Genomic DNA, 27329 nt, shown 5'->3' on the forward strand with positions numbered 1-27329 from the left:
AAGGGGAATGAGAACTGAAAATAAATCACATCTAGTTCTGAATCAGTGGTAATAAATGCTCTGTTCATTATAAATAATCTTGTCAGCAATTGGCCACTTGGTGGCTTTACTTTAACAAACAAAATCTTTTGATTATAGCCTAACTATTAAAAATGGACCAAATAAAATTAATGTTAAGAAGCTGAACTACCTGAACACTGAATTTAAAGGGATGTTTAAACATTTTTCAACTCAAAATGTTGAACACAGGTGTATAAGTCATTTATGTTTGAAGAATTGGTTTAAAGTTTATTGTGCTAAATGCATAAAATAAATATTAAGTATATAAACTTTCATCCAGAAGTTAAGAAGAAAAAAAAAACATTGTATAATATAGGCTGGCCTATAATTCTCTTTGGTATTCTGGTTTGCAACAGCAGTGTCTGAAGATCTACAGTGCATGTTTACATTTACATTTAGATGCTTTTAGCCAAGTGACTTCCAAAGTTGAAGCAATCAGACCAATGACAAAGCAACAATATACAAGTGTTGACAAGTCTCATTTAGTCTAGCACAGTGCACAAGGTGTAAGGTGTTTCTGGTTTTTGAAAGTTTGGGCGCCCCTGGCAGAATCTGTGAAAATGTGATCATTTTCAAAAAATAAGAGAGATCACACTAAATGCATGTTATTTTTTATTTAGCACTGAGTAAGATATTGTACATAAAATGTTTAAATTTAGTCCACAAGCCAAAAAAAAATGCTGAAATTATTAAAATTACCCCATTCAAAAGTTTGGGAACCCTTGGTTCTTAGTACTGTGTGTGGTCACCTGATGATCCACGACTGTCTTTTTGTTTTGTGATGGTTGTGCATGAGTCCCTTGTTTGTTCCGAACAGTTAAACTGAGCAGTGTTCTTCAGAAAAATCCTCCAGCTCCTTTTCCAGCATCTTTGCATATTTGAACCTTTTCCAGCAGTGACTATGATTTTGAGATGGATCTTTTCACACTGAGGAAATTTGAGGGACTCAAACACAACTATTAAAAATGGTTCAAACATTCACTGATGCTCCAGAATGAAATAAAGATGCATTAAGAGCTGGGGGGTGAAAACTTTTGGAATTTGAAGATCAAGGTAAATTATACTTGATTTGTGTTCCAGGAAACATGCAAGTATCTTCTTGTTGCTTACGAAGGCCAGTAATAAATGGAAAAATATATATATATATTTCAACAAAATAAGAAAAATTTGGCCTTCTTGTTAAAAAGTTTTCAACCCACAACTCTTACTGCATCTTGTTTCCTTTTGGATCGTCAGTGAAAGGTTCAAATATGCAAAGATGCTGGAAAACTGAAGAATCGGCAGGAGCTGGAGGATTTTCCTGAAGAACAGTTCTCAGTTTAACTTTTATTTATTTTAATAATTTGTGTTGTGGACTAAATGTAAACATCTTTTAATGTACAATATCTTACTCAGGACAGTACTAAATAAAAAAATAACATGCATTTAGTATACTCTCTTATTTTTTGAAAATTATAAAAATTTTCACAGATTCTGCAAGGGGTGCCTAAACTTTCGAGCCCCACTATAATAGAATAGAATGGGTAAGTGCTAGTATTAATTGGTCAGGTGATGGTGAAAGAGACTTTTTTGAAAATGGCTACAGATTCAGCTGCTGGGATTGAGACAGGCCGGTCGTTCCACCAGCTGTGCCTCTTTGGGATGGCACCACTAGGCATCGCTCACTTGCAGAATGCAGAATTGTCTTGTAGGCAAGTATCAGTAGGCCCTACCTTTACAAACTGATGAAGAGCTGTGTGACATGAGCTTTCTTCAGCTCGTTTAAAACCATATATGTGATGATTTAATCATGTGTTAATTTAATCAAGTAATCAAACTTAACTGGGATAAACACACAACAAGAAGCCATAAGGCCCTATTCATCATCCTTAAAAGATAACGGACTGTTTAATCAGCAAACATTTGAAAAGGACTGTCAATCCCCTTTATAAATCATTTACAGGTCTTAAAGGAATAGTTCACCCAAATGACAATTAGCTGATTATGTAATCACCCTTGGACCATCAAAGATGTAGATGAGGTTATTTCATCAAAACCGATTTGAAGAAATTTAGCATTACTTGCTCACCAATGGATCCTCCGCAGTGAATGGGTGCCGTCAGATTGAGAGTCCAAATAAATATTTAAAATAAACATATTTGTTTATAAGAACACACTTTTTCGTTTTACTAGATGCTAATTGATGGATTATTGTGAAGTTTTATCAGCTGACGGCACCCATTCACTGCAGAGGATCCATTGGTGAGTAAGTGACGTAAAATTAAATTTCTACCAAATATGTTTAGGCGAACAAACAAACTCATCTACATTTTGAATGGCCTGAGGAGGAGTACATTTTCATTTCTGGGTGACATTTTCCTTTTTTTCTACAAACATAAAGCAGGCATGACATAAACATGAATACTTATGATACCGCTATACGGGGTATTTAATATTTAGCTATTTACCAAAAGAGTATTATATTTGCACCATCAAAGATGCTCTTTTCCATTAGAAGTGGACGGAGACCAGAGTCTGTCAAGAAAAAAAAAAGCACCATGAAAGCATACAAACAATAACCTGTATGACTCTTTTGAATTCATTCTTGATTGATACTTAATGAAAATTCATGGTAACCATTTATTGTATGTAAAAGAGCAACTTGGACATTTTGCTGAATATCATCTTTTGTGTTCAACAGAAGAAATCGAATCATATGGGTTTAGAACAACATCACGGTGAGTAAATATGACAGAACTGTGATATCTTGGGAGAACTATTTCTTTAATGGTTGACTGGTGAGGATTAGTGGGTTTCTGCATGTCAAAATGATAATAAATAAAGTATTGATATGCATATCTCAAAGAATAAACAGGCTTGTTGTGTTTTATGCGAGAGTATACATATCATCATATTCCAGCTCCACCTCCTCATCTCCATCCAACCATCCTGTCCCTCCCCATGTACACAATGTCCTAGAGTACCTCTTGGCCTGCGTCTTTATGACAATACTCTTCCTGCATGCTGTCGCTGAGGTGTCTCAGAGGTGATTTTGGTGTAGCCGTTCTATTTGAGCCGTGGCGTGCTTTAAAGTGATCTGCTGAAAATGCAGGAGGAGAAAAATGGCAAGCAACAAGCTCACCAGCACAAATATTACAGGTAAAACAAAAAGACCTGGATAAACTGAAGTCACTGGATCATTGCTGATGAGGCTGTAGCTCAGTGCAACAATGCATTCATCTGAGAAACGAGAGGTTAAAAGTCAATGGCTTCACACTGAAAGTAAAAAAAATAAAAAAATCACATTTTCAAAATGTACAATGTTTAAAACTGTATAAACCATAATTTAGTAACATGTCCCGCTTTGAGTCAGTGTTATCGAAAGATACTGCATTGTGTGAACCTTACATGGCCGGTTCAGGCATTGATGGCATGCTGTCATTACTCTGTGAGGCGCCGTGTGGTCCCGGACCTCTACATTCATTACAGCATGGGTCACATGGGCCACATGTGACATATTCTGTGCAAAACACAAAACGTTAGAAAGAACAGAAAATATCTCAAATAAGGAATTTGTCTAGAGTAGTCTAATGGCTTAAAAATGTCAAATCAGCAAATCAGATAAACACAAATAATGAATGTATAATTAAAAAAACACTACAATATAGTCAGATTAGCATATTACAGATTTGATAAAACCGTATTAAAGAGACATTTACCACACGGATGAGATATTCCCCATTTAGACGCGTAGATGAGCAGATTCCTCCAAACATCTGAAACTGTCAAAACATGACGTTAAGGAGATCACACCAGGGCCTGCCGATCACATGACAGACCAGATAAATCCCGCCGAGGTACACAAATCACATCATCTGCACTCTGATTGTACTAAAGACTGTCTAACATGGATTTAAAATGTTTAAACATGAAAAACTACTTTCTCAAAGTTACGATAAAAAGAACTTACAATGGAAGTGAATGGGGACAATTTTTGAAAGCGTTCAAAGCAGAAAGATGAAGCTGTTTAACAGCAAACTTAAATTTTTTTAATATTGCTAAGTAACTACTGCTGTACTATTGAAACACTGAGTATTTAAACATTTACAGACTTAATGCATCCACTTTCCTTTTTTAAAGAAAAGGAGTGACAAAACAAAATTAAAGGAATACTCCATTCCAAAATGAAAATTTAGTCATGAATAACTTACCCCCCGTCGTTCCAATCCCGTAAAAGCTTATTTTATCTTCAGAAAACACAATTTAAGACCGCTCTAGCAGTTAATAAACAGAACTGCACTCATCCCATTGAAGAACATTCTAAACGGAGCTAGTACTGCAACTTTCTCAACAGAGAGTATCCATCTCTACAGTTGAGACAGAAACGGCTGCTTCCTGAGCATTCCTTACATGTGTGGTCACACTCTTGACATGATCTGCTGGAGACGTCCACAGAGGAACTGCAGGGGAAATACAGACGTGTCTTACAATGCTGTCATTTTGGAAAGCATCATTTTGGAATAATCAGTTGCATCAAAACCAAGTCAATTATCATTAATATTACACGACACTCTGAAACACTTGATTCTGATTGGTCAACTGTGGAAAATGCTTCTGTACAATTACTGCTAAGCTATATTTTTGACCTTTGCCCATGGCAACATTGTGCTATTTACATGTTTCTCGTGTTACTCCTAGCTTCTGACTGTTGTGAAAAATGAGAATGCCCCAGGTAAAATATTTATTTTTTAAATGTAATTTATATATGTAATGCAAAGCTGAATATACTGCATCATTACTCCAGTCTTTAGTGTCATATGATCCTTGTTATGTTGAGTATATATATTATTATTTTTTATTTTTTTTTGTAGAAACTGTGATACTTTTTTGGGGATTCCCTAATATTGCATTATAGATGTAAATAAAAAAAAAAAAAAGATAAAGCAGCAGAAAAAGATGAAAGGGTAAATTTCATGTCAAACCATCCACTTGCAAAAAGACTTTCTGGACAAACCCACTGACCTTTTAAAGTGCTTCATCTCATAATTGGAAGGAATGTCAGTAACTTGGCATTTAGCTGGAGCTTTTCTTTCAAAGTGACATACAGCATACTAATTAGAGATGCAGTACCCCACAGCAAACGCAGATTACATGCTTTACTAAAGCGCACAATGGCAGGAGTGCAGGACTGTACCGACAGCAGCTCCTCAACCATATGCTCTCGCTCCTGTGTTATTACCTAAGATCATACACCCAGAGGAAAGTATAGTCCCTTTTGGGCCTTTTTGAGGGTAAAATGCTTCACAAATTTTAGAAGAAAGACAAAAAGGACAAAAGAGCGCCATTAGTATTAACAGTAGTAATATAGCATTTGGCCACTTCCAACACAGTTAAAAATGTCACAATGTTATGGAAGCCCGTTTCCGCTACTAAATAAATAATAAAAAAAGTAATTGCGACTTTATATTTACATCATGCAATTCTGCCTTTTTTCTCACAGTTGCGAGTAGTTGCTTTTTTTCCTCAAAATTGCCTGATACAAACTCGCAATTCAGACTTTTCCTCGCAATTGTAAGATTTAAACTTTCAATTGCGAGTGATAAAGTCCAGTTCTAAGGAGAAAAAAAAAAAAAATCACAATTGCGAGTTTATGCCACACAATGCTGACTTCATTTCTTAGAATTGCGAGTTTATAACAGAACCGGAGCTAGAACTAATTGATAGTTTCCACATACTGTATATGAGCAGCATTTTAGTCTCTCTTTTCACTGGGATTCCTTCTAATTTAAAGAAATAAATTATAATAATAGGTGAGGGACAGGGACAAACCGTACCCTTATCAACATCAATGCTGATGAAATATAATATTGATGAAAGAATACATTTGCTAAGTTTTTAAATAGCAAACGAATTGGTTGTTATATTAAATCAAAAGGCACCAATTTTGAGGAATGAACCAAAAATGAACTGAATGAATGTTATTTTTTTTTAATGTAATTAAAGAAAATAAATACAACATAAAATAAAACAAATATTTAAAAATGACAATGACAAGTGCAATCTGGGACGCAGCCTGCGGGACCATGCGTTTAAACATGTAGCATTTTGTGCGTTTTGAAAGAACATTTTTCACCTTTTACACTCAGCAACACATTTGCTGTCCTGCAGGTAGAGTGAACCGAAGGCGTCCTGACATTTGACAAAGATTACTAGTATATCTATAATATCTTTCTGCACTTGCATATGAGAAATATGTAGACCGGAGGCACTACTGAAATCATTCACCTTCCCGACAGGAATCAGACTGGTCTTCCCGATGCCCTGAACATGTCCTTCAGGAGGAATCACACTGCTCACACTCACCCTGACCTGCACACACAAAATCTAAAATGTCATCATGCACATGCGCACACACACACACACACACGTGTGTGTGTGCGCATGTGCACACACCTTAAAGGAGGGTTCATTGTTTTACCACTGAGCTAATGCATGGATGCTAATGGCTGTTAATGCCGTTATATTAAAAAAATCTAAACTGATATTAAATTAAATCATTTTCATTAACTTAAAGTAAATACTAATACAACTGGGAAAAAAGAAAATACATTTCAGGACTAAAACAAACTAAATCAGAACATTTTCTGTTAGCTGAAATAAAAATAAAAACTAATATGCCCGGGGGATAAAACTGAAACGAACAGAATTTCCAGACTCTAAAATTTAGTTTATGAGTTTTTTGGCCTATTGTGAAACATGTTTGCAAAACTGAAACTAATAAAACTGTTAAAAACCTAAAACTAACAATAATATGGTGAGAACTCACAAAAAACGAATTAAAAATAAAAATGTGCTAAATAAAATAAAAATTAAAAGCTATTCTAACTCGGTTTACAAATATCTATGTATGTGCTCATGTGTCAAAACCAGATTCTATTCAGAGTCTCCTCAGATGCAAACGACAGATTACATGTTGCATACATAACATGTATGCATGTTGTCACAAAGGCTCAATGTTTATTCAGTTAACTCTCATTCTATGTAGCAACATGTGATATGTTGATATGCAATCATAAAAATTATGCATTTATACAAAAACTGACTTTCAAACATTATCCAAAAAGGTGACATCTAACCATGTGCCTTTCTACAGCTGTACCAGAGAAATCAAAGGACAGCAAAACAAATACCAATACTATGCTGTTTCTCCAGAGTTGCCTTCAAAAGCATGTTGCACACATACAGCACAGACACAAAACCTGAAGTGTGAATGATGCAGACAGACATGTCTCATCTCACCTGACAGGAACAAGTCTTCCTTACATCGAGCACACCTCGTGGACAACTTGTCCTCCAAAGTCCTCTCAGGGCACATCTTGTGTCAGCTCAATTTCAGCCTGCAGAAATACAACATCTCTTACACTTTACATCTGTTCTTATGAAGTCACAAAGTCAAAAAACATGAGACAGACTGATAATAGTCCAGTAAACAAGATATACAATGCTCTGGATTCACTGAGGGAAAATACTTACCATTAATACACTCTTCATAGAAACAGAAATCACTCAGTGGGTAGTGAAATTACTACTGATTTCTTAGCTTCGACTAAAAATGCCGATTTTATTAATTTATTTATGGTAACCAGCAGAGGACGACATTGCTGTATTTCCCTCACACATTTCACACACTCAAGTCTGGTTTACTGGAGGTCAGAATACAAAACAAGAACTCTATACAGAAATGTAGACAACTAATTTAGGTTTCTTTGGTTTGATTATCAATGCGTTTCAGCCCTGAATGAAAAAATAAAACCGCCGAGAAAGTTCGACACACCATTGTTTATCTGTCTGGGCTGCTGCAGAGAAAGACATTAATCTACGCAGGCACGAATGACCAGATGATAAAAATTAAAAATGAGAAATCGCCGTTTTTAAAGCTTTAGACACCTCTTTTATTGTTCCTCAGTTTGAATACGGCATTATTCTTGCAATACTACACTGACCAGCAGAGGGCTCGATCAAATCTGATCTGAGGTGAAGCGAGGTTTGTGTGTTTCTACTGTCAGACGGTATTTAAAATCTTTTTTGTTGAAGGAAAGATTGTTCGGTTTATCGGTTTATCGGATTTAAATGGGCCAAAAAGCTGCGGGCTTGTGTTAGACACTTATCTGTGTCTTTCTTCACGACTTTGATCTTGACACATCACTGTGGACACGACTTTCTGAGCCGTGATGCCAAATTATGCTGCCTTGAAGTGCAGATGCAGACAACCTGACACATTTTCAGAGACACACCAGACATACTCTAATTTTGAGAATAATAACCGATGGAATGAGATACTGGAACCCCTATCATTTGTGCACATCTACACGCATAGAAGTAAATGTTTTAAAATTATTAAAAAATGCCTTTACTTGCCTAAAAAGTGTAAACTATCAGTCCGATGACAGAAGGCATGTAGAGGATTGTGTACAACAAGTTTTTAGTAAAGTTTCGATCAAGTTGATAATTTAGAGGCCCTAGACATTTGTGTAACAAAATTTGCTAGATTAGGCTTCATAGGGTTAATAGCATAAGAATGGAAAATAGTGCATTAAAATAATATTTAAAATGCTAAAAATTTATTTCCAGGTTTAATTCAAAATGTCCTCTCTGCTAATGTTAAACAGAATATTAGATTGGATGTTTTCAAGACTTTTATACTGAAGATGATTTTTTTTTTGTTGCTGAAAACATGATGCATTTCAGTTCTTTATGAGCAATGCTTGTTGTGCACACATCCATCCAAATAATGATATACTGACCAGTGAGGCATTGCTGACAGCCCTCCTCACAAGGTTACACAGTCTTCATGATCAGTCAGCTGCTTCATCTATACAAGTGTCACACCACGAGTCAGAAGAATTAGTCTTGCTAACATGGAAAAGGAAATACAGATGTAGATAAAAACCAGATAATGTCTGTATTTGCACGTGTGACAGAGGTTGCGTGTGTGGGAGCCCTGGAGGCCAGAGCGCAGGACCCGTTTATACATGTCTGCAACTAATGATAAGAATTTCTGTTCCCCCACGGTCTCATTTCTGCTGCTATTTCAGTCTGACTTCTGCAGACAAGCTCTTCCCTCATGCTCAGCGCATCTTTGACCGTGATAACAATTTGTGAAAAAGATTAGATAAACAGCAGTGGGTGTCGTGAGAAGCCAAACAACATCCAGTTAGATTTACAGATATACATACATGGGCTAAAGCGATCTAGCTCAGCACACAAAATGAAAGAAAAGTCTTCCGTCTAGTGGGGTGAATCTCATGAAAACATGTCTTTGTTAAACAGCACTGCAAAATCAAAAGATATATGCATGTATTTTTAGATCCATTAGCATTTTGTGTCACATTAGTACATTATACCCTTTTAAAGTGTTTTCTTCCTGTACATTTTTTTTCCTTTTTTTTTTTTTAATCACTATATACAATTGCTGTGTCTTTTTTATAATACTGGCCAAAATTATGGGGTCAGTAGGATTTAATTTTTAAATACTTTTCTTGAGCAAAGATGCAAAAATGCTTTTCTTATAAACTTTCTATTCACCAAAAAGTCCTAAAAACATTCTCACGACTTCCATAAAATATTAATCCGCACAATTGGTTTCAGCGTTGCTAAAAAATAATAAATGTGACACTGAAAACTGGAGTAAGGATGCTGAAAAACCAGCTTCACATCACAGGAATTAGAAAACAGTATGTTGCAATATTGTTTTTACTGAATTTTTTATGTATTTTTATGCCTTGGTGTGCAGAAGATACCTTTTTCAAAAACATTTAAAATATTTTTAACCACCCCCATATTTTCACTGATAGAGCAGCAATACAAACAACAACACAAGCAGCATAACATATACTATCATAATGTATAAACACATTCACCATATATCATATATACAATATGTATGTAATTTCTTGACAGGTTTTGTGAGATTCATCCATTGGGAAAATTAAGGTGAAAACTGGCAAAAAAGCGAATACAAAAACATTTTGGCAATGGCACGGTTTTCTCAACACTGCGCCTACAGCTCAACCACTAATTTGATTTTCAGAAGAATCTTCTCATAAATCTCACTCACATTCCAAAAAAAAGTAACCAGAATCTTAAAATCACAAAAAAGAAATGGACAAGGCCAAGCGAGCAAAAGAGAACATTCAAGAACAGTTATGATGCAACTGACCCCGTCCACACTCCAGTTTGGCACACGTACCCTTCTTTAGGGTAGTAAGAGGGGGTGCAGTGGAGACAGTGGCCTGTAGAAGTACACACAGTGCAGTTTGGAGGGCAGGGATCACATGTTCCCTTCGAGGAATATAAATAGCCCTCTGGACAGGTTTCACGACACTCCCCTTCAAAGGGGTACCACTCCACTCCAAATCGATCTGTGTGAAAACAAACAGAAAGGACAATGTTAAGAGCTTGTATTTTTTTCTATTTTGTGAGGCAGTCATGACTGTTTACCTTTTCTACAGCAAGTACATTTGTCAGGCCCCTCGTCTGTAGATTTGAGGCATGTGTGGTGGCAAAGATGAAACTGTCTCTCCCCTTGTACACAGCTGATCACACATTGTCCATTATCAAGAGCCTGCCAAAGAATAAAAACTGAAATCTGTCCCCACACAGTGCACCTCTTGTCTCACTGGGACTTTATTTGACTGTGGTTCTGTGGTGATTTGTTCACACCTCACAGCTGATGCAGTCTTTACTCTCAGGTCCAGTGCACTTTGAGCAGGATGAGGAACACATTTACACATTTATCAGGTTTACTTAAATATTCCCCTCATAAAAAAAATTACAGATAACACATCAGAGATGCTTAACTAGAATATCCCACTTCTACTAGTGTAGGTAGACACTAAAATTGTATTAGCAGTGGTGAACAAATGCTTTGTTTAATAAATCCAGTGCTTATATTAGTATATTTATGTAGGTAGCATCAGAAATAACTAACATTTCCCTGAATGCATGTTTAAGAAAAGTAGGGGAAAACAAGAAAAAAAAAAAAAAGCAAGCTGATCGAAAATAAAAAAATAAAATACAAATGAGCAAATTTGAAAATCAAACATGCTAACAAATCAAGCAAACCACACAAATACAAACAAGCAAGCAAATGAAATAAGCAAAACAAAAACAAATACATGCAAACAAACAAATAAAACAAGCTAACGAAACAAACAAAAACAACTATTGCAAAGTAGATTAAACACACAAGCAAAAAAGAAACAAGCAAACAGAACAAATACAATAAACACAAAATCAAAAAACAAGCAAATACAACAATCTAATGAAACAAATACATGGAAACAAGCAAACAAAACATGTAGGAAATACATTTAAACAAGATAACAAAAAAGCAAGCAAACAAGAAAAAACTAAACAAAACCAAGAAATACATATATAGATAGAAAAAGAGAGGGAAACCAAAGTGCTTACCTGTTCAGAGCTTTAGCATGAATAGGAAAGGCTCCTGGTTGAAGGATTGACCTGCTGACGTTAATGATTGCAGACAATTCAAAGGCCATGCACATGCAGGATTCATAAATCAGAGCACTCTCAAGAAGTAAGACAGCTTATGAAGATTGCCCTCATAAAATCAGCTGGCCTTAGAAACTGAAAGCTAAATAAAAATAATTAATTTTGTGAGTTGCAAAAAACTGACCACAGTAAAAAAATATTGCACATACACAGTTAAACTGACACCTTTGTTAGTATGACCAAAACATATTTTTCACTTTCTAGGTGTCAGAATGGATCAAAACTATCCCAAAGCGATGCTGTGGGAACGTGAGAAAAGCTAAATACATTGAGCTAACCTTTAACCCCAGGCTAAGCAATGTATTTGTTCGATTTCCTTTAGAGTGAGCTGGACATCTACAGCTGGCTGACCTTTCTGATGACCTCAGGCTTACGCTCTGATACACTCCATTCACTCAATGCTGACAGTCCTGAAGCAGCCGCTCATGACCCAACATGACCGTAATTGAGTTGTCAATCACTAGACCAAACATGGCTCCAAAGCCAATGTCAGTTAAATGAGATTTCTCACTCAAACTGCTTGCATTAAACTGCAAAAACACTGAAGAATCGCTTTGATATTTATCGCAAGGTCTGTAACACGTAAGCATGTGTCAATAGTAATGGCTTTATCATGTTATTCACCGCAGGAAAGTAGCAATTGTTGTGTGGGAGCTGCAAATATTTTAGAAATGTTCGTTCTAAAGGAAACGGCCACAGGTCAGAACAAGGGGCTGCGCTTATATATTGTCTCTTTTAAAGTCATTGTGACCACTGCGCATTCGAGTTGAATTTCTCTCAGTCAAATGCTAAATTGTTCTCTTTAAAACCAAAAGGGCCTTTTGTAAAGAAAACAAGGAGAGGTTGAATCACTCTCACACCAGTTCACCAGAAGAATTAAACTCTAAACAATATTTCTTGAAGTCAAAGTAAACGAGCAGTTTGACAACAAAATTTTTACGATGAAAATTTGAGTGGTGTTTGTCAGTGTAAAACTCGCCACCAAAACACTAGTTTTGTGTGATTTTCTGAGTGCGATTTAGCGAAATTTCCTCTTGCAATTAATTGCTCATGTTTTTAATCACGGTAAACGGTATTATCACGGTATTGAAATTTTGTTTTAATAAAAAGTGCTCATAATACAGTATAACAGGTTAAAAAAGTGTTTTTCTTATAACAAAAATAACTCAACATTTAAATACAATAAAGCAATACAGAAAAATATATAAAGTTAAGTTTCGCACCGATTAAAGTGCAAAAGAACTATAAAGACCCATAGGTATCACTTTACAATAAGATCTCTTTAGTTCGCCATTAACATTCACAGTGAGCAATAGCTACATTTGCTACAGAAGTTAATAATCTTTGTTAAAAAATAAAAGTTTTAGTTCATATTAACTCATTAAATAATAGTAGCAACTTTAGATTTTCTCAAGGTGTTATTAAATATTGGAATACTTAAGATGAATGAATGTTCAGAAGAATTGTTCATTGGCAGTTTGTTACCTAATTAATTAACTAATGTTAAAAATGAAGCCCTAATGTTAAATGTAAATTTACAATAAAATGGGAATAGTATTCCTAAAATGCATTCCAAATTCTGAATAATTTGTAATATATAATTATTCACGGTATTTAGAAGTGCCCACAATAACAATATTGTGCACATTCATTACCGTGATATATCGCATCACCGAAAACCCGCACAAGTCTAATACGGATCCAAGTCAAAAAAGCTCTAGGACTTTCTGAACTCTATATATGAGTCGTGTCACTGCTGTGCCATTGTTTCACCCAAATTATCCACAAAGTCTGACTTCTCAGAAAGTAGCCCAGACTTTAAACGAGTAAACAAAAGTAGTCTCTTTTAATCTCTGAGTCTTGTTTTTATTTTAAAGTTCATTAATAAAAAGATCAGTAAACCATTCGTTTCGTCCAGTCTTCTCTACATGATAAAACATTTTTCTTGGCCCCAACTACAACACATCTTCATCATCTAGACTAACTGTTCATGGCAGTTGGCTAAAAACAGAAATATAAAATAATTTTAGAAAACTCGATCATCCATTTTCCCCTTATTTCAATTGAACGTGGGTGCAAAATATATTTAAGGTTAACAGTGATAAAAATACATATATACATTAAGAAAAAACGTTGCCAGAACAGAGTAAATGTAACACATCTGAACATAGACTGATTCTCGTAATCCTATATAACATTAGTTATGTAACGTTGCATGAATTGAGTTGGCAGAAAACGTACAATCATACTACAACTTTTTTTGTGTCATGAATAAACACAATTAGCATGAAGTGGTTGGACAATCCCATCCACAAAACACAATTCACTTGAACTATAACCATTTATAAATCTTTTTCATAAATAAAAGGCTACGTCACCTTAAACCACATCATTCATAAATAAAAGACATAGAAATCCCCTTAACATTGCGCAAAAGCGGATTGGTCAAACATGTCCTTAATGAATGTAGAAGTCTAATTTGTGTTGTGTAGTACTATTAGTATAACTAAACATTTCACCTCGTTTCTGACCTTTATTAAAATGTAATATACTCCCCTCAAATATTTTTACAGTTTCCCAAAATACTGCAATAGGGACATACAGTAAATACAGCCATTATGATCAACCGAAAATCTAGACACTCGATTTGAACTCATAAATATTTGTTGGAAATGTGAATTCAAAAACATTCTCTAATAACTCCATTATGTCGATAGCACCAGTTACGTATGTGAATCACAGACTTGTTACTTTCACAAGGACCTGGAATAAAGAACTATTTTAGATGGCCATTTCAAAGTCGAGCAGTTTAACATTTAATTTCCAAGACGAATCAATAAAATATAAATAGTTCCAGAGGAAAGCGGCTGAAATGGACACTGGGCTGTAAATAAAGTTCCTTATTTCACATGCATAATTTCAATATTGTAGAGTTGTCTTTTGAAATGGCGAGATATAAAAATACACGCTTAGGGATTTGTTTTAAAAATAAACGATGGCCTTATGAGATCAAATGAATTAAACGCGTTTCAAACCTCATTTAGCTACCACGACTAAAACCTGTGCTTCAACCCAGTCAACTATTCGATTCTTCAGGGATCACTTATTTATGTTTAAGTTTGACGAAAACCTATTTTTCCACTTATGCAATGTTGATGAAACACAAAAACAGTCACGCACACATGCACACAAAAACAGGTATGAGATATGAGCCTGAGGTGAAGAATTTCTGAACAGTGAGACCACCTGACGTGACGCATTCATCTTATTTGCTCGGCGAAACGGCAGGTCGTTAGTGTTAGTACAAAACTTATCGCTTCAGGAAGTACTTATTGTACCTTGTAACTCCGGAGTCAACTATTGATTTGACCGCAGTTATGAGGGTCAGTGGATGAACCTGTGCTATGGTTTATTCGTCCCTTTGCTCACAGAGGTCTTGCAGAGGTTCTCTGAGTGCGTTTTATTTCAGAATATGCACAAACTGGCTTTGATCATTGTTGTCGTCATCATGCGTGAAACTGTGGAAAAATAAAGAACCGCCGCTTCAACGCTCAGCATGTCGCTCCAAATTCTTCTCTTGGACCCAGAACGAAGAAAAAGGTAAAAAAATTTGGCATCCATGCTTTGGTCACAAAATACTGACATGTATGATTTGCTGTTTATTACTGATCCCAGTCGCACCACCCTGACAGCTTCTGTCGACACACTCGCATTCACACACACATACAGACACACAGAGATAAAGGTAGGTTTGTTGTAGTTCTGGCATCGGGAAACCTCACGATGTAGTCCCATTTTCGAGGTACCCAACTGGAATATAAATTAGCGGAACGTGAGTGGCAAGTGGGGCCGGAAAAGTTCCTTCAGCCCTTTTGAGAACATGTTCTACAGCAGAGCTGCTGCAGAACCTTCCTCTGGCACAGATTGTTCTTTTTCACTAGCACACAGAAGCTTCCCTCCGCCCATGATTCTTCATTTGCTTTCCAGAGAGCAGGAAGAGGAGAGAGGAGCAGAGAGACAGCACGCGATTGGGCAGCGGACAGGAAATGATGCAGATCAGGCCACAGTGAGAGATGACGGGCAAATGTTGTTTTGTTGGGTTTGTTTATTTTTTTATAATCCAGTTGATTGGTCGACGGAGGAGGATATCCAGGTGTGATTGGAATCCAGGATAAAAAGATTTGAAGGAAAGATCATCGGGAAGAAAAGGAAAACAAACATTTAGAAAGCGTTCAAAAGAAACCTTTTTTTACAGTGTCACAGGCTGACAGTGTAACTTTATTTTCATTTGCTAGAAAAAGCAGACATTGCACTCTTCTGTTAAAATGTAGTCCATATTGAACTCAAGGGTCCCCAAATTAATATTTAGAGAATAAATCGGCCTGAAATATCTGGACACATTTCACCTCAAAATCAGATTTTTTTTATTTTTTATTTTTTTTATTTATTAATATTTTGCATACATTTTTTATATTTATTTTATATTACAAGGAATTTGTACATCATTGTTACTATTATTATCAATATTAAATCTTTCTTAAGGCAGAAAACCAGCATTTCTGAAGTATAATATGACAATGAAGACTTGAACTGAAATTTAGCTTTTCATCTCAGTAATAAGTTTAGATTTTAAAAATATATTCAAATAGAAAACTGTTCTTTTAAATTGTAATTATTTTTTACAATATTAATTATACTGCTTTTTTGATCAAATAAATGTAGCCACGATTGGCATAATTGACTTGTAAAAACATATGCATTGACCCCAAACATTAAGTAAACCAATCAAGTATTTGCAAAATATAATTTTCTTGTTATTTTGGGATGAAATGTAATCTGGACACATCTTTCCAACATTAGAGAAACAAAACAAACAGACCATGATTCAACCCCATGCAAAAACTAAATATTTTCTAAGATTCAGATCAGAAACTGGTTTAAAGACAAAGCTAGCCGGGTTGACTCTACAGTACTCACCATCTTTGCAGATGGTGCTGATGACACACACGCCGTTTTCCAGGTTGTAGCCGCTCACGCAGGTGCTGCAGTTCCTCTCGCCCGGACCTGCGCAGGCGTAGCAGCTATGATCACACCTGCAGGCACAATCACAGCCGTTACGCTTCGCTACAGCTTTAAATGTAAACACTTTCTCGGATGTCACATTTAGTAGTGAAATACTGACTTTTTACAGGACTTCTGGACATCTCCGTTGTCTGCTGTTTGTTCTGCCAAGTAATATCCCACACTGCAGCTGGAGACGCAGCGCCACTCCTCAAAGTAATAGCCCAGAGCGCACACATTACACGCTTCCATGCCAGTTCCTGAGCACAGGGAATACCATCATGTTCCCAAAAAGACAGACCACAAATAACTTGGAATAACCTTTGGAATGTACACACAGAGACATTCTTCCGGAAAGGGTTTCCTCTGAAAATGCTTGGAAGCCACTGACACGAGTGTATCGTTTACAAAAACACAAATAACTTGTTGTGAAACTAATTTTAAAAGGTACACATCATTATGGATGGGAGCTAATGTTAAAACGAATTAATTCCCTGAGCTGAGACGTTTATATGGAAGCACATTTCTGCCATATGCTATAGATCTCATACTGATTTATGTTTGTATAAGTCAAAACTGAGTCACAATTTTGATAAAGTTATAACTGAAAAGTCAAAATTATGACAGAATTGACACATTAAGTCACGGTTATGTGATAAAGCTGAAATTAACATAGATTGTCAAAATTATAACAAAAGCTATGACATACCCCAACACAAGTATGACCACAAGTAAGTCAATTATGTGATGAAGTTGAAAGTGACAAGTCAAAAGGTATGACAAAAAGAAGAGATGGGTAAAACTGAAATCAAAATGGACAAAAATTCATAAATGATTAAGAAATATGTTAATATCATAACAGCTATCACCAGCGCCAGTCTTAAAATAATACTGTCAGGATTTTATAAAGCGAAGAATTGGTGCTGAAAAGGCGTGGACTTTATTCAATATGCATTTGTAGGAGTTTGCCCTTCAGACGCAAAATGTATGGGAGGAGAGAGTTAAAATGAATCACGCAAGGCGATTTATTAACTTATTAAATTAATTATTTCATCTCAGAATTATGACGTTGTAAGAATTACAGAGCCTCAGACGCTTTGATCTTTTGAGACAGACAATACGCACAGTGTTTTCAAATACAGACATCTGTTTCCACATCTCACTGAGAGAAGATGTGAGAGAACTGTCCTTCTCATCTATCCACTTCCTTCACTCACTCACTCACTCACTCACTCTCCCCCTCTCTCTCCAAATTTCCATCTAAACATAGGACACTTCAGAGATCACAGAAACCACTGTTCTTAATCAGAGTTAATAACAATGCAACTGTTCATGTGTTTGATGTCGTTTGACTGTAAAGGGTCTCACTGTCTTCATGCAAATTACTGTATGTCCTAAAAGGTGTTACTTTGATCAATAAAAATTCAAACTGTCAGTTCCTTTCTCCATTTCGGGGGATTTTTGTCTTGGGCTGAGTACTTAAGGAAATCTTGCAAGAAGATCGGGGTGGTTCTGTAGCCAGAGAGCCTGTAGTGTGTTGTGTGTCTCATCACTCTATCACTTTTTTCTAAGGTCAGGTATGCATCTTTTACTCTTAGATTCATCTTTGAGATTGACCAAGACTGACCAAGACTGACAAGAATGTGACCATAAAATATGCTAACGGCCGACATAAACACCCGAATGAACGAGTACAATAATATTAAAGAATAAACAGAATGTCTCGATAAATTATCCTATAAATGATCATTAATAATTAGCATTAGCATTCTAACTCAAATGCAAGGTCATAATAAAATGGAAATTTTAAGATTTGAATTTAACCTAAATTTAATAACTTTACATTTCAAAACGCATCATAATTGTGACTTATTTTACCAAAACATGAGCTTTTTTTTCTTATTTGGTGAAAATGTGCTTCCTTGGATTGAGAGTTGACTCTAAAGGGCATTTACAATGGTGTTTATTACTTTAATTACCCAACTATTACACATCTAGGAAGAACTTTAATTCATCCTAGTGACTTGAACAGAAAAGCTTTTTGTGACCAGTGATTCTTTGACAATTATGAGTGAGTCGTTACAATAAAGACTTAAAATCTGTGGTTAAAATCTGGGACAGAATCTGAGCTAGCAACAGTAACTGTGCTGGATAAACTATATTCAGAAGCAAAGCACTGGTTGTTCTGTAAAGCCTTAGTAATTAGCTACCATTTCTGGACGCTGGAGAGAACAATGCTGATGTAATAGTCTCAGAAGGCACTTCACAGTCTTGCTAAGTCTAGAACTTCAAAATGACATTATACAGTGCATTTTTTTTTTGTTCCCAGGATGATTATATCCTCTTTTCATTTTTGGATGCAAATTTCAAACTTAAATGTGTGTTTACATTACCATAAAAATAAATGAATAAATAAGATACAAAAAGGGATAGCCAAACAGTGTTCTCTTCAAAAGAATATAGAAAACAACTACTGGAAGTTATATTTTAGAAATGGGTTTTAAGCAAAAGATCATAATGCAAACCCAAATGGAAAATAAAGTACCATAAATACAGGTGTTTACCTGCACAGGTGGCACAAGTTGAGTGGCACTTTTCACATGCTCGTCTGTGCCCATTATAATAGGTGCCAGGTTCACAGCTCAGCTGACACTTATTCCCCTGTAGACTAGCAGAAAGACAGAGAGAGAGAGAGAGAGAGACAGATGGAGAGGGAATTATTCAATAGGGTTCAATGAAAAAACTGAGGTGCATTAAAAACAGGCGCCAGGGAATACCAAGGGAAAAAACTGTGAATTTACAAAGTAAAAACCCCTGAAAATGTACATTATCATTGTTGGTTGTGCAGAATAATAATAATGGTGGAAGCAGGTGGAGCTAAAAAAACTAAATATTTAGGCACTGGCTTTCATCCAGGGACCTGGGACCCACTGGGGGCCTCGGCAAACCTCCAAGAGGGCGACAAGATGACTTAAAATTACTTTAAATAAGACAAAACAAGCAATAAAATTTGATAAAACCTTAACAAAAATCAAGACTGTAAACTGGCTTTATTTTCGATTTCGTCTACAAACACCATTTCAAGAACCAGGATTCCCGAGGTCTTGGAGAACCTTGATTTATGAAGACATTTGGAAGGTTTGAATAAAAAAAAAAAAAAATCAAGCTCAAAAATATTTTATTATATTTTGGGTAGAAACTGCTATTTGTGAGTAAAATATAATAATAACAATAAACCTTTTAAATTGCAAATGAATGGAACAATCAGGCAAATTAAATGGCGTCAAAATGTAAACACTCAAGAAAATTCAGTTATAATTTTACCGATTTTTTTTTTTTTCCCTTATGGAATTTAAGTGTGGCTTAGTTAGACTTTTATTAATTTTTATTTTTTTTTATTTTAATTAATTTGACTAAATGAACATATTCAGTTGCCAGTTTCAACATTTCAAAAATAAATGGTTGCTAAAATAGCAGCTTTAATATTTGAGGAAATACCTCTCAAAATGATTGGTGTACAGATGTTTTTTAATCACAATTACATTTTCCCATAGGAAAGGGCTACCATCTAAACTCATACCATCTAGACTAATAAAGTTTCCCCAAAACAGCAATGAATGATTAGCCATATGAATAACAACAAAGACTGTAATTGCAACCTTAAACCGAGAGAAACTGCAGGCTGAAAAATTCATCTCATCTGCGTTTTTGCCTTGCCATTCTCCTTCATACCTTCTGTAGTCTAAACAAGTCTAAGAAGATCAACAACGACGGATTAAAAGTCCAGATGAGTGGGCGAAAAACCTTTACGTGTATTCAGAGAATATTTCAAAGCCATTCACAGAGCAGCTGCAGCGCATTACTCCAGATTTTGTGCCATGACCTGTTTTTCTTCTCTCTGTCTGTTTTTTCCACCTCTTTATCGAACGTCAGAGAGGAGTAGGAAAAGCTCAAGCCAAATCGCTCTCTAGAGACAGTATTTCAACATACATCTGAACCCAACGACTACACCGTGTGTAACAGGATGTTTCCAGTGATAATTCAGCATTTAGCCAGCGTGGCTTTATTTTGAAAGCCCAATATAGGAAAGTATCAGTAATTTTAGTCCAAGATTCTGTCTGCATTTCACTTACTGGCCAAAAAAAAACCTTTAGGAGGTGGAATACCGTACTTGCTATGGGCTGAATTACCTGAGACCAGTCTGGCATTCTGTGCAGATGTTTGCAGACGTGCATTTCTTGCAATTCTCTCGGCATTTCCGGCACATGGTGGAGTCTGCGAGAGAACAGCCACATGAGGTCTCAAATTCAACAACAATCAGTATGTGGGGTTTTCTGAAGCGAGATGAAGTGTGACTTGCCCAGGTCCAGGTAGAAGCCGTCAGGACAGGAGCTGATGCAGTTGTTTCCTCCCTCCACGAGGTACAGTCCCGGGCGGCAGGCTGAGCACTGATCGCTGCGGCTGCCCATGCAAGACTCGCACAGCGGAGAGCACTTCTTACAGCGCTTCTTATCGTCACGGAAAAAGCCGGTCGGACACTCAGGTACACACATCCTGAGAGACAGACGGACGGAGGTGGAAAGAGAAACGGAGAGAGACAGACACAGACAGGAAGAGCCACATGAGACCAGAAAAATCTACATCTGTGAAGGAAGACTTTCACCAGGAAACAAAGGCAAAAGTCAGGGTCTGAGAAAGCCATCAGCCCCAGATTTGAGCACAGCTTGTGTAACCGGGATGCCAGAGAACACAAAATCTATAAATGTTATCATGACACGTGCACACAGACACACACACACACACACACACACACAGAGTGTCTGGATAGATATGAGATATTAGCAGGGGCACACAGACACACGGCTGTGCTTTAGTGTTTTATAGGAGAAAATTAATCTTTTGACTACAAGTCAAATTATTTTCAATAACAATAACACACACACACACAAAAAAAAATATTTTCAGTAATACAACCTTTCTGTGAAAGCATTAAAAACTTTCTCAGTTCTTTAGAAGCTCTAATTATGTTACGCAATACATGCAATGCTTCATGTTGGGGTCTTCACTCCCAGAGGTTATTTTGCAATAATGACTGCCTGGCTGTATATTACACAGTTCATTATTCAAGGTTACATACCAGACAAATGAATACATGGATATTCAATACTGGTTTGAGTTTCAATCCAAAGATATGTGGGTCAGTGACAAATGTACCAAGCTCTTAGAAATGTACTCATGTATTCATGCTGCTCTCCTAATGTTCCATTATTTTACAATAAGATAAAAATCTGTTCAAATTATCATAGCAGATTTTAAATTATTTTGTGGGATAATTAAATATATATTCTTAATAAACTACAAACATAAAATCATATACATTTATTTTGTCCCCACATTCTTTCTTGTAACTCCTCCCTCTCAGTGACACAGCTGACTGAGAGGCTCATTATGCAGCTCATTATGCAGCTCATTATGCTGGCCTTTGTCTTCTCAGGTGTAAATAACAATGATATTCATGATAGTCGACGCCTACTCACATATGACTTTTACCAACAAAAAGTGTCTTAGAAAATGTAAATCAATATATTGTTTTATATTGAGTAAACAAGATGATTTTCACATAATTTAGAAAGGAAACCAATGTTCTGTATGTGTTTTATTGCCTTATTCAAGTGATTAAACATTTTTAGTTTTTTACTAACCACACATAAACATTGTTTACTCAAAAACACAATCATGTATATACATACTGCTCACATATTGTTATAGCCCAGTTTGTGCTGATTACAGTGAGATTAGACTTTAGCCATTTAGATGTTTATAAGCAACTGAAAAAAGCACAAATATCAGGGCATGACAAAACTTCTCCAGGCCCCAAAAATACCCTTAGACCTCAGTGGATTAACTAAAATTAACGACTATTAATGCTATTGTTTGCATTCTTGTTTCAGTAATAAGTACCAGCTGCAACTGCGCCAGATGTTACTCCACACAGAAAACATATCACATCACTGAATATTATCATCGAACTCAGTTAGAATAAGAACTCGAATTTCATTTTGGAAACTTTACTCTTTTGCAACAGTTTACATTCGCTTTAGAAAAAACAGACAGTGCTTATGAGGATACCCGCCAGGATGGCCATTTTAACATCATTTTGTGTGTATTTTTGCCACTTACAATGCAACAAGCTGCGCTTTAGAGCCTTGCACTTCAGCCCGAGCCCGACAGGCTCCGACTTATTTACGATTTTGGGAAAATTTTCAGGTTAAAGCTCAGAACCAGACCAGGCATCAGGCTTGGTTTAGGCTTCCTCCTTATTTGTTTATTTTAGAGATCCATCAATTATTATGGAGATGAAATGGATTTGCCATGCTAGTGGAAACAAAACAAGACCTACCGCAACTGTCAAGAGTGGCTCGACTTTGATAAGTGTCCAGCAACAGCAGCGAGTGCTGGAAGAGTTCCCCGTTAAAGCTCACGCAATAAAGCTTTCAAAACCCCAGCAAGTAATTACCATGATGAACGTGTCGGGGCCAGGGGAAATAGTATATTCGCTGTGTTTCGGTTCATTTTTGTGAAGCGCTTCTGCTCATGACCGAGACAGTAGAAAGCGCACCATTTGTTTTCTAAAAAAATAAAAAACCAACAACGTATGCTGATATTGTAAGTGCACCATTAACAGTCTAGAATGATGTATTACTCTTAACTTTATGAGCAAAACTAATTGGTGTTTCCACTGTTATACGGCAAAAAATTGCAAGTGATTGTGCTGGCGACTCCAAGTACTACAGAGCGCACTTTAGCGCCTGCTCTCCGTACAAATGATTGGATATGCATAGGACACATTTATATAGGTTCAATATTTAAACTAACACTTTGATATGCTTTTTTAAGTATTTTATATATAGATTTTATTTTAGTCGAGTGGTGATGATTTGTGAAGGCTAAATTGATCAAGTCTGCCGCTGGCCACTTGGTCGTTGGGCTACTTTAACAAACAATAAATGTTCCAAGCATATTTCTAAATTAACTTAAAGAGCCAGTAAGATGAAAATTCTAAGCTTCCTATCACTGTTTATAAGTCCTGTACAATAGGTTTAAATCCATCCAAGGTTAAAAAACATTGTCATTTTGTCAAAATATCATTTTAAAATTACCTCAATTCTCAGAAATCCCCAAACAGTTCGCGCGAAGCTGTTCAAATGATTCAGTTTCCTTAAACCCCACCTTTCAGTAGCATACTGTGTTCTGATTGGTCAACTAACATAGTTTTGATTGGTTGTTCCGCACACAACTTCACGGTAAACAATGCGTTAGCATCTTTTTGGGGTAAATTATGTCTTATTCCTCTCATCGCGAAGCAAACAGTAAAATAAAAAACTTGAACAGTCTCGCTGCTTTTTCTTCTGTTTGTGCGTATTCAAGCCGCGCGCTTCAGTTTGAATCTGAATAGCGCGATTAACGTTACTTTATCACAGAATATCTGTTAGCAGCACTTATTACACTTCATTTTAATGACATGTTTGTAAATGAAGGTCAGCGCAGACAAAGGCTGCAGACAGCACACAAACTGATAAGATGCTCGGGAGAAAACAAACACATAACTTCATAATCGTACTTCGCGTTGTGATTCGGAGATGCTTGTTGGTCTAAATAAAGTTGGTAATGAACCCTCTTTTATGGCCAAACGCTTTGAAAATCCCGCTGTACTCACGGAGATTAGAAAAGCAGTCATCAGTGAAATGTTGTGAACACAACAAAAGGGATTTGTTGTACTGCTCTGTTATTGTGATAAAAATGAATTTTAGCCATTGGTTCTTCTGATCTTCATTCTTTGGCAGTGAAAATAAAACAAACTTGCCTTTACAATTAAAAACACACTGTCTCCTTGACATGATGCTCTCACACCAACCAGAGCGTCTGTGTGTGTGGGGGGGGGGGGGATGGGGGCAGGTCAGAGTTTTGTTTCTCCCAACACGGTAGGCGGAGATTATTATGCAAAGTGTTCCTAGTGACGTACATAGAGATGGGCAAAGATTTGAAATCTATAACGACTCGTTTCAGCGATTCAGAGTCGACTCCTTACTTTAGAAGCCAATAACTTTATAAATCGTGTACTTTTTGGTTTAATTACACATTGTTTACACTGATGGACAGCTACATCATACACTATAATACAGGTAATTTTTGATTTCCCATCTGTGTGGCTCTTTAATAAAGAAACGTAAATTAATATAACCACTGTGCCATTAAAAAAACTAAACTGAACTATTTTAATGGCTACAACTGCAGCTGTGTGATGGAAAAGAGAGAAAGAGAAAAAAAGACGCTGGCTCCAGTTGGACTCGGGCCGGTAATTCTGATAAGCTGTTGGACAAGGGCCGGACTTGGGGATATGTTTGAGGCCCGTTCAGGGTTCTACTGAGCTTGCTTGGGACCAAACTCAAGTTGGTACTCCCAAGGCGGCTTTATATACACACAAGCGTGCTTTGGACGTGACCGCACACTGCCTCTGGAGCGCTCGGGTACCAAATGGCTTAAAAAGATAATACATTTTTGTGAAGGTGCAACAATGAACCTATTAGGCAAGTGACAATTCTGTCAACTGTACTAAAACACGATCGAATGTCTTGTATCGCAGGGTGCAGCAGCTCTTTAGTGCAGAGATGCACCGATGTGAAACCGTTTTAAGAGAAAGTCAAAGAGAGAAGACACGGTACAGCTGTATCAGGCACGCTCTTTTCAAATAACTGATTTGATCTGATAGTCTGTGTGGACTTATTTACTCATTTAACCTACATTCTACAGGCTATTGAATAAATGTGTGAATATCTATCATTTTAAAGTCAAAAGCAATTGGAATGAGTAAAACTATACGATATAGCCTATGCACAATCACACACTGAAATTCAGGACCTGATTAAACATAGTTCTATTATACAGATATTTGTGAACTCTGGGCTTTATGATGATTTGATTTCTTATGATCATCAATGTTGAAAACAGTTGTGCTGCTTTATATTTTTGTGGAAACAGTGATACAATTCAATAACACCATTCAAAAGAACAGCATTTCTTTGAAAAAAGGAAATCTTTTGTAACATTTAAAATGCTATAAACATTATAAAAGTCACTTATAATGAATCGAATGCATATTTGCTAAATAAAAGTATTATTGTAATATAAAAATTGTACTGCCCCGAAACATTTGAAAAGTAGTTGATATTTAACAAAAAAAATATTTTCACATACAAAGTTCAAATTTAATGATTAAAAATGTCTTAACACATCTTTTAAATATGTTCCAGGTTAAGAATATTTTAAGCATAAAACTTCTTTTACACAATTTAATTACTTACAAATATCATTATTAAATTAATAAATTAATTTCTAGTTCAATCTGAACTAACCTTGTCATGTCATAAAAATTTGGAATTAACTATCAGATATTTTAAGACACCTACTGACCTCTGCACAAAGAATCTGCATGGATGTGTGAAATTTCATATTTTATTTTTGTTTCTATTGGTTCTACAACATGAGATGCATTTTTAATATTTGTTTCTATAAGTTAATGCATCCAAAAAAAAACAAGGGGCATTATGTTATATATAAAAAGTTTATAAAATGTAGTTTAAATTACAAACACACACACACACACAAATCGAGTATGGTTAAGATGTACTGATTTTATGTAAAGCTGTGTACCTGGTGTTGTTCTTGAACTTGAGGAAATAGTGGAGGCAGGTGATGCACTGCTGGGGCCCTGGACCCTCACAGCCGTTCTCACCACACTCAGGGTGGCATGAGCCTTATGTGAGGAAACAGAAACTGATCAGTTTCCACAGTGATGGAACATCACAATACTCAGTGATGCACAATATAATAAGAGTACTTACCCACATACTCCTCACTGTACTCGTCATCCGGCTGAGGCTCTGCCACTGAGCGGGGCTTGTCACTGCGGAACGAGTACGGATGCACGGAGGTGCCATAAAGTACCAGAGACCACTCTTTCAGCTTACCTGGAATGAATCACAAGTCAGATGATGTGCAATAAAATTAAACCCTAATTCATACAACTAATATTTCTCAGCCTTGCCAAATGGAAATGGTTATTCACTAGTATCCCAGTATCAGTTCTTAAACTAAACAATGACTGATGAAACAAAAGTAGGATTACAGCAGATACAATTCCTTAGTTTTATATAGATGCTACACATTAAATCTATAGATGCACTGATCGACTGGCCGGGGTCTGGAATTAGTCGTTTTTCTGCATGATCGGCCGATTCTGAACTGGTCTGTTTTGACGTCAAGTGAGAGAGAATTTTACTTGCCCAATCATACAATAAGCCTGAATAATACATCAATAACAAAAATAACTAGGGAAGCACTGAAACTTGGCCAACAAATATTTCCACGCAAGAACGGTTGTGTTTTTATTACATTTATGACTGATAATGTATTTTTTATAATATATTATATAGATATAGGTAAGCAACATTACACAACCAAGATGTTTCCACGAATATCAACAACTGCAATGTGGCGTTTGTAATCGAAGCGCCTTGGTTTTGAGTTCCCTCAGTATCCCTGCGTATGCCTACCAGTTATTCCATCTTGAGCGAGATTCTAAATCAATTAACTCT

At 36.2% G+C, this 27329-nt stretch overlaps 1 protein-coding gene and 1 long non-coding RNA gene across 6 annotated transcripts in view; both read right to left on the reverse strand.

The window, feature by feature from the left end:
- Positions 1–2665: 2665 nt before the first annotated feature.
- On the reverse strand, positions 2666–10428 carry LOC127963321 (uncharacterized). 4 transcript variants are annotated; one of them, XR_008154780.1, is made up of 7 exons: positions 10289–10428; positions 8844–8911; positions 7339–7436; positions 6325–6408; positions 4450–4499; positions 3759–3821; positions 2666–3559 (listed from the first exon to the last, which is right to left on the reverse strand). It is a non-coding gene; the product is annotated as an uncharacterized LOC127963321 (long non-coding RNA). The 4 variants fall into 4 exon arrangements; XR_008154778.1 differs by having other exon boundaries at positions 2666–3279; positions 3448–3559; positions 3759–4499; XR_008154779.1 differs by having other exon boundaries at positions 2666–3315; positions 3448–3559; positions 3759–4499.
- A 3029-nt stretch (positions 10429–13457) lies between these two features.
- The window catches only part of LOC127963319 (proprotein convertase subtilisin/kexin type 5), a 46821-nt gene continuing 32949 nt past the window's right edge, over positions 13458–27329 (reverse strand). The window contains exons 14-21 of one of the 2 annotated variants that reach the window (XM_052563168.1): positions 26577–26702; positions 26386–26488; positions 21035–21228; positions 20865–20949; positions 19239–19342; positions 16796–16934; positions 16591–16706; positions 13458–15592 (exon numbers count right to left, since the gene is read on the reverse strand). In XM_052563168.1, the coding sequence (XP_052419128.1) occupies positions 15477–15592; positions 16591–16706; positions 16796–16934; positions 19239–19342; positions 20865–20949; positions 21035–21228; positions 26386–26488; positions 26577–26702 (983 nt within the window). In that variant the 3' untranslated portion in view covers positions 13458–15476. The remainder of the gene's footprint in view (positions 15593–16590; positions 16707–16795; positions 16935–19238; positions 19343–20864; positions 20950–21034; positions 21229–26385; positions 26489–26576; positions 26703–27329) is intronic. The other variant, XM_052563169.1, reaches the window with a different exon arrangement.

The sequence above is a fragment of the Carassius gibelio genome, chromosome B8 (assembly GCF_023724105.1).
Source record: "Carassius gibelio isolate Cgi1373 ecotype wild population from Czech Republic chromosome B8, carGib1.2-hapl.c, whole genome shotgun sequence".
Taxonomy (NCBI): Eukaryota; Metazoa; Chordata; class Actinopteri; order Cypriniformes; family Cyprinidae; genus Carassius; species Carassius gibelio.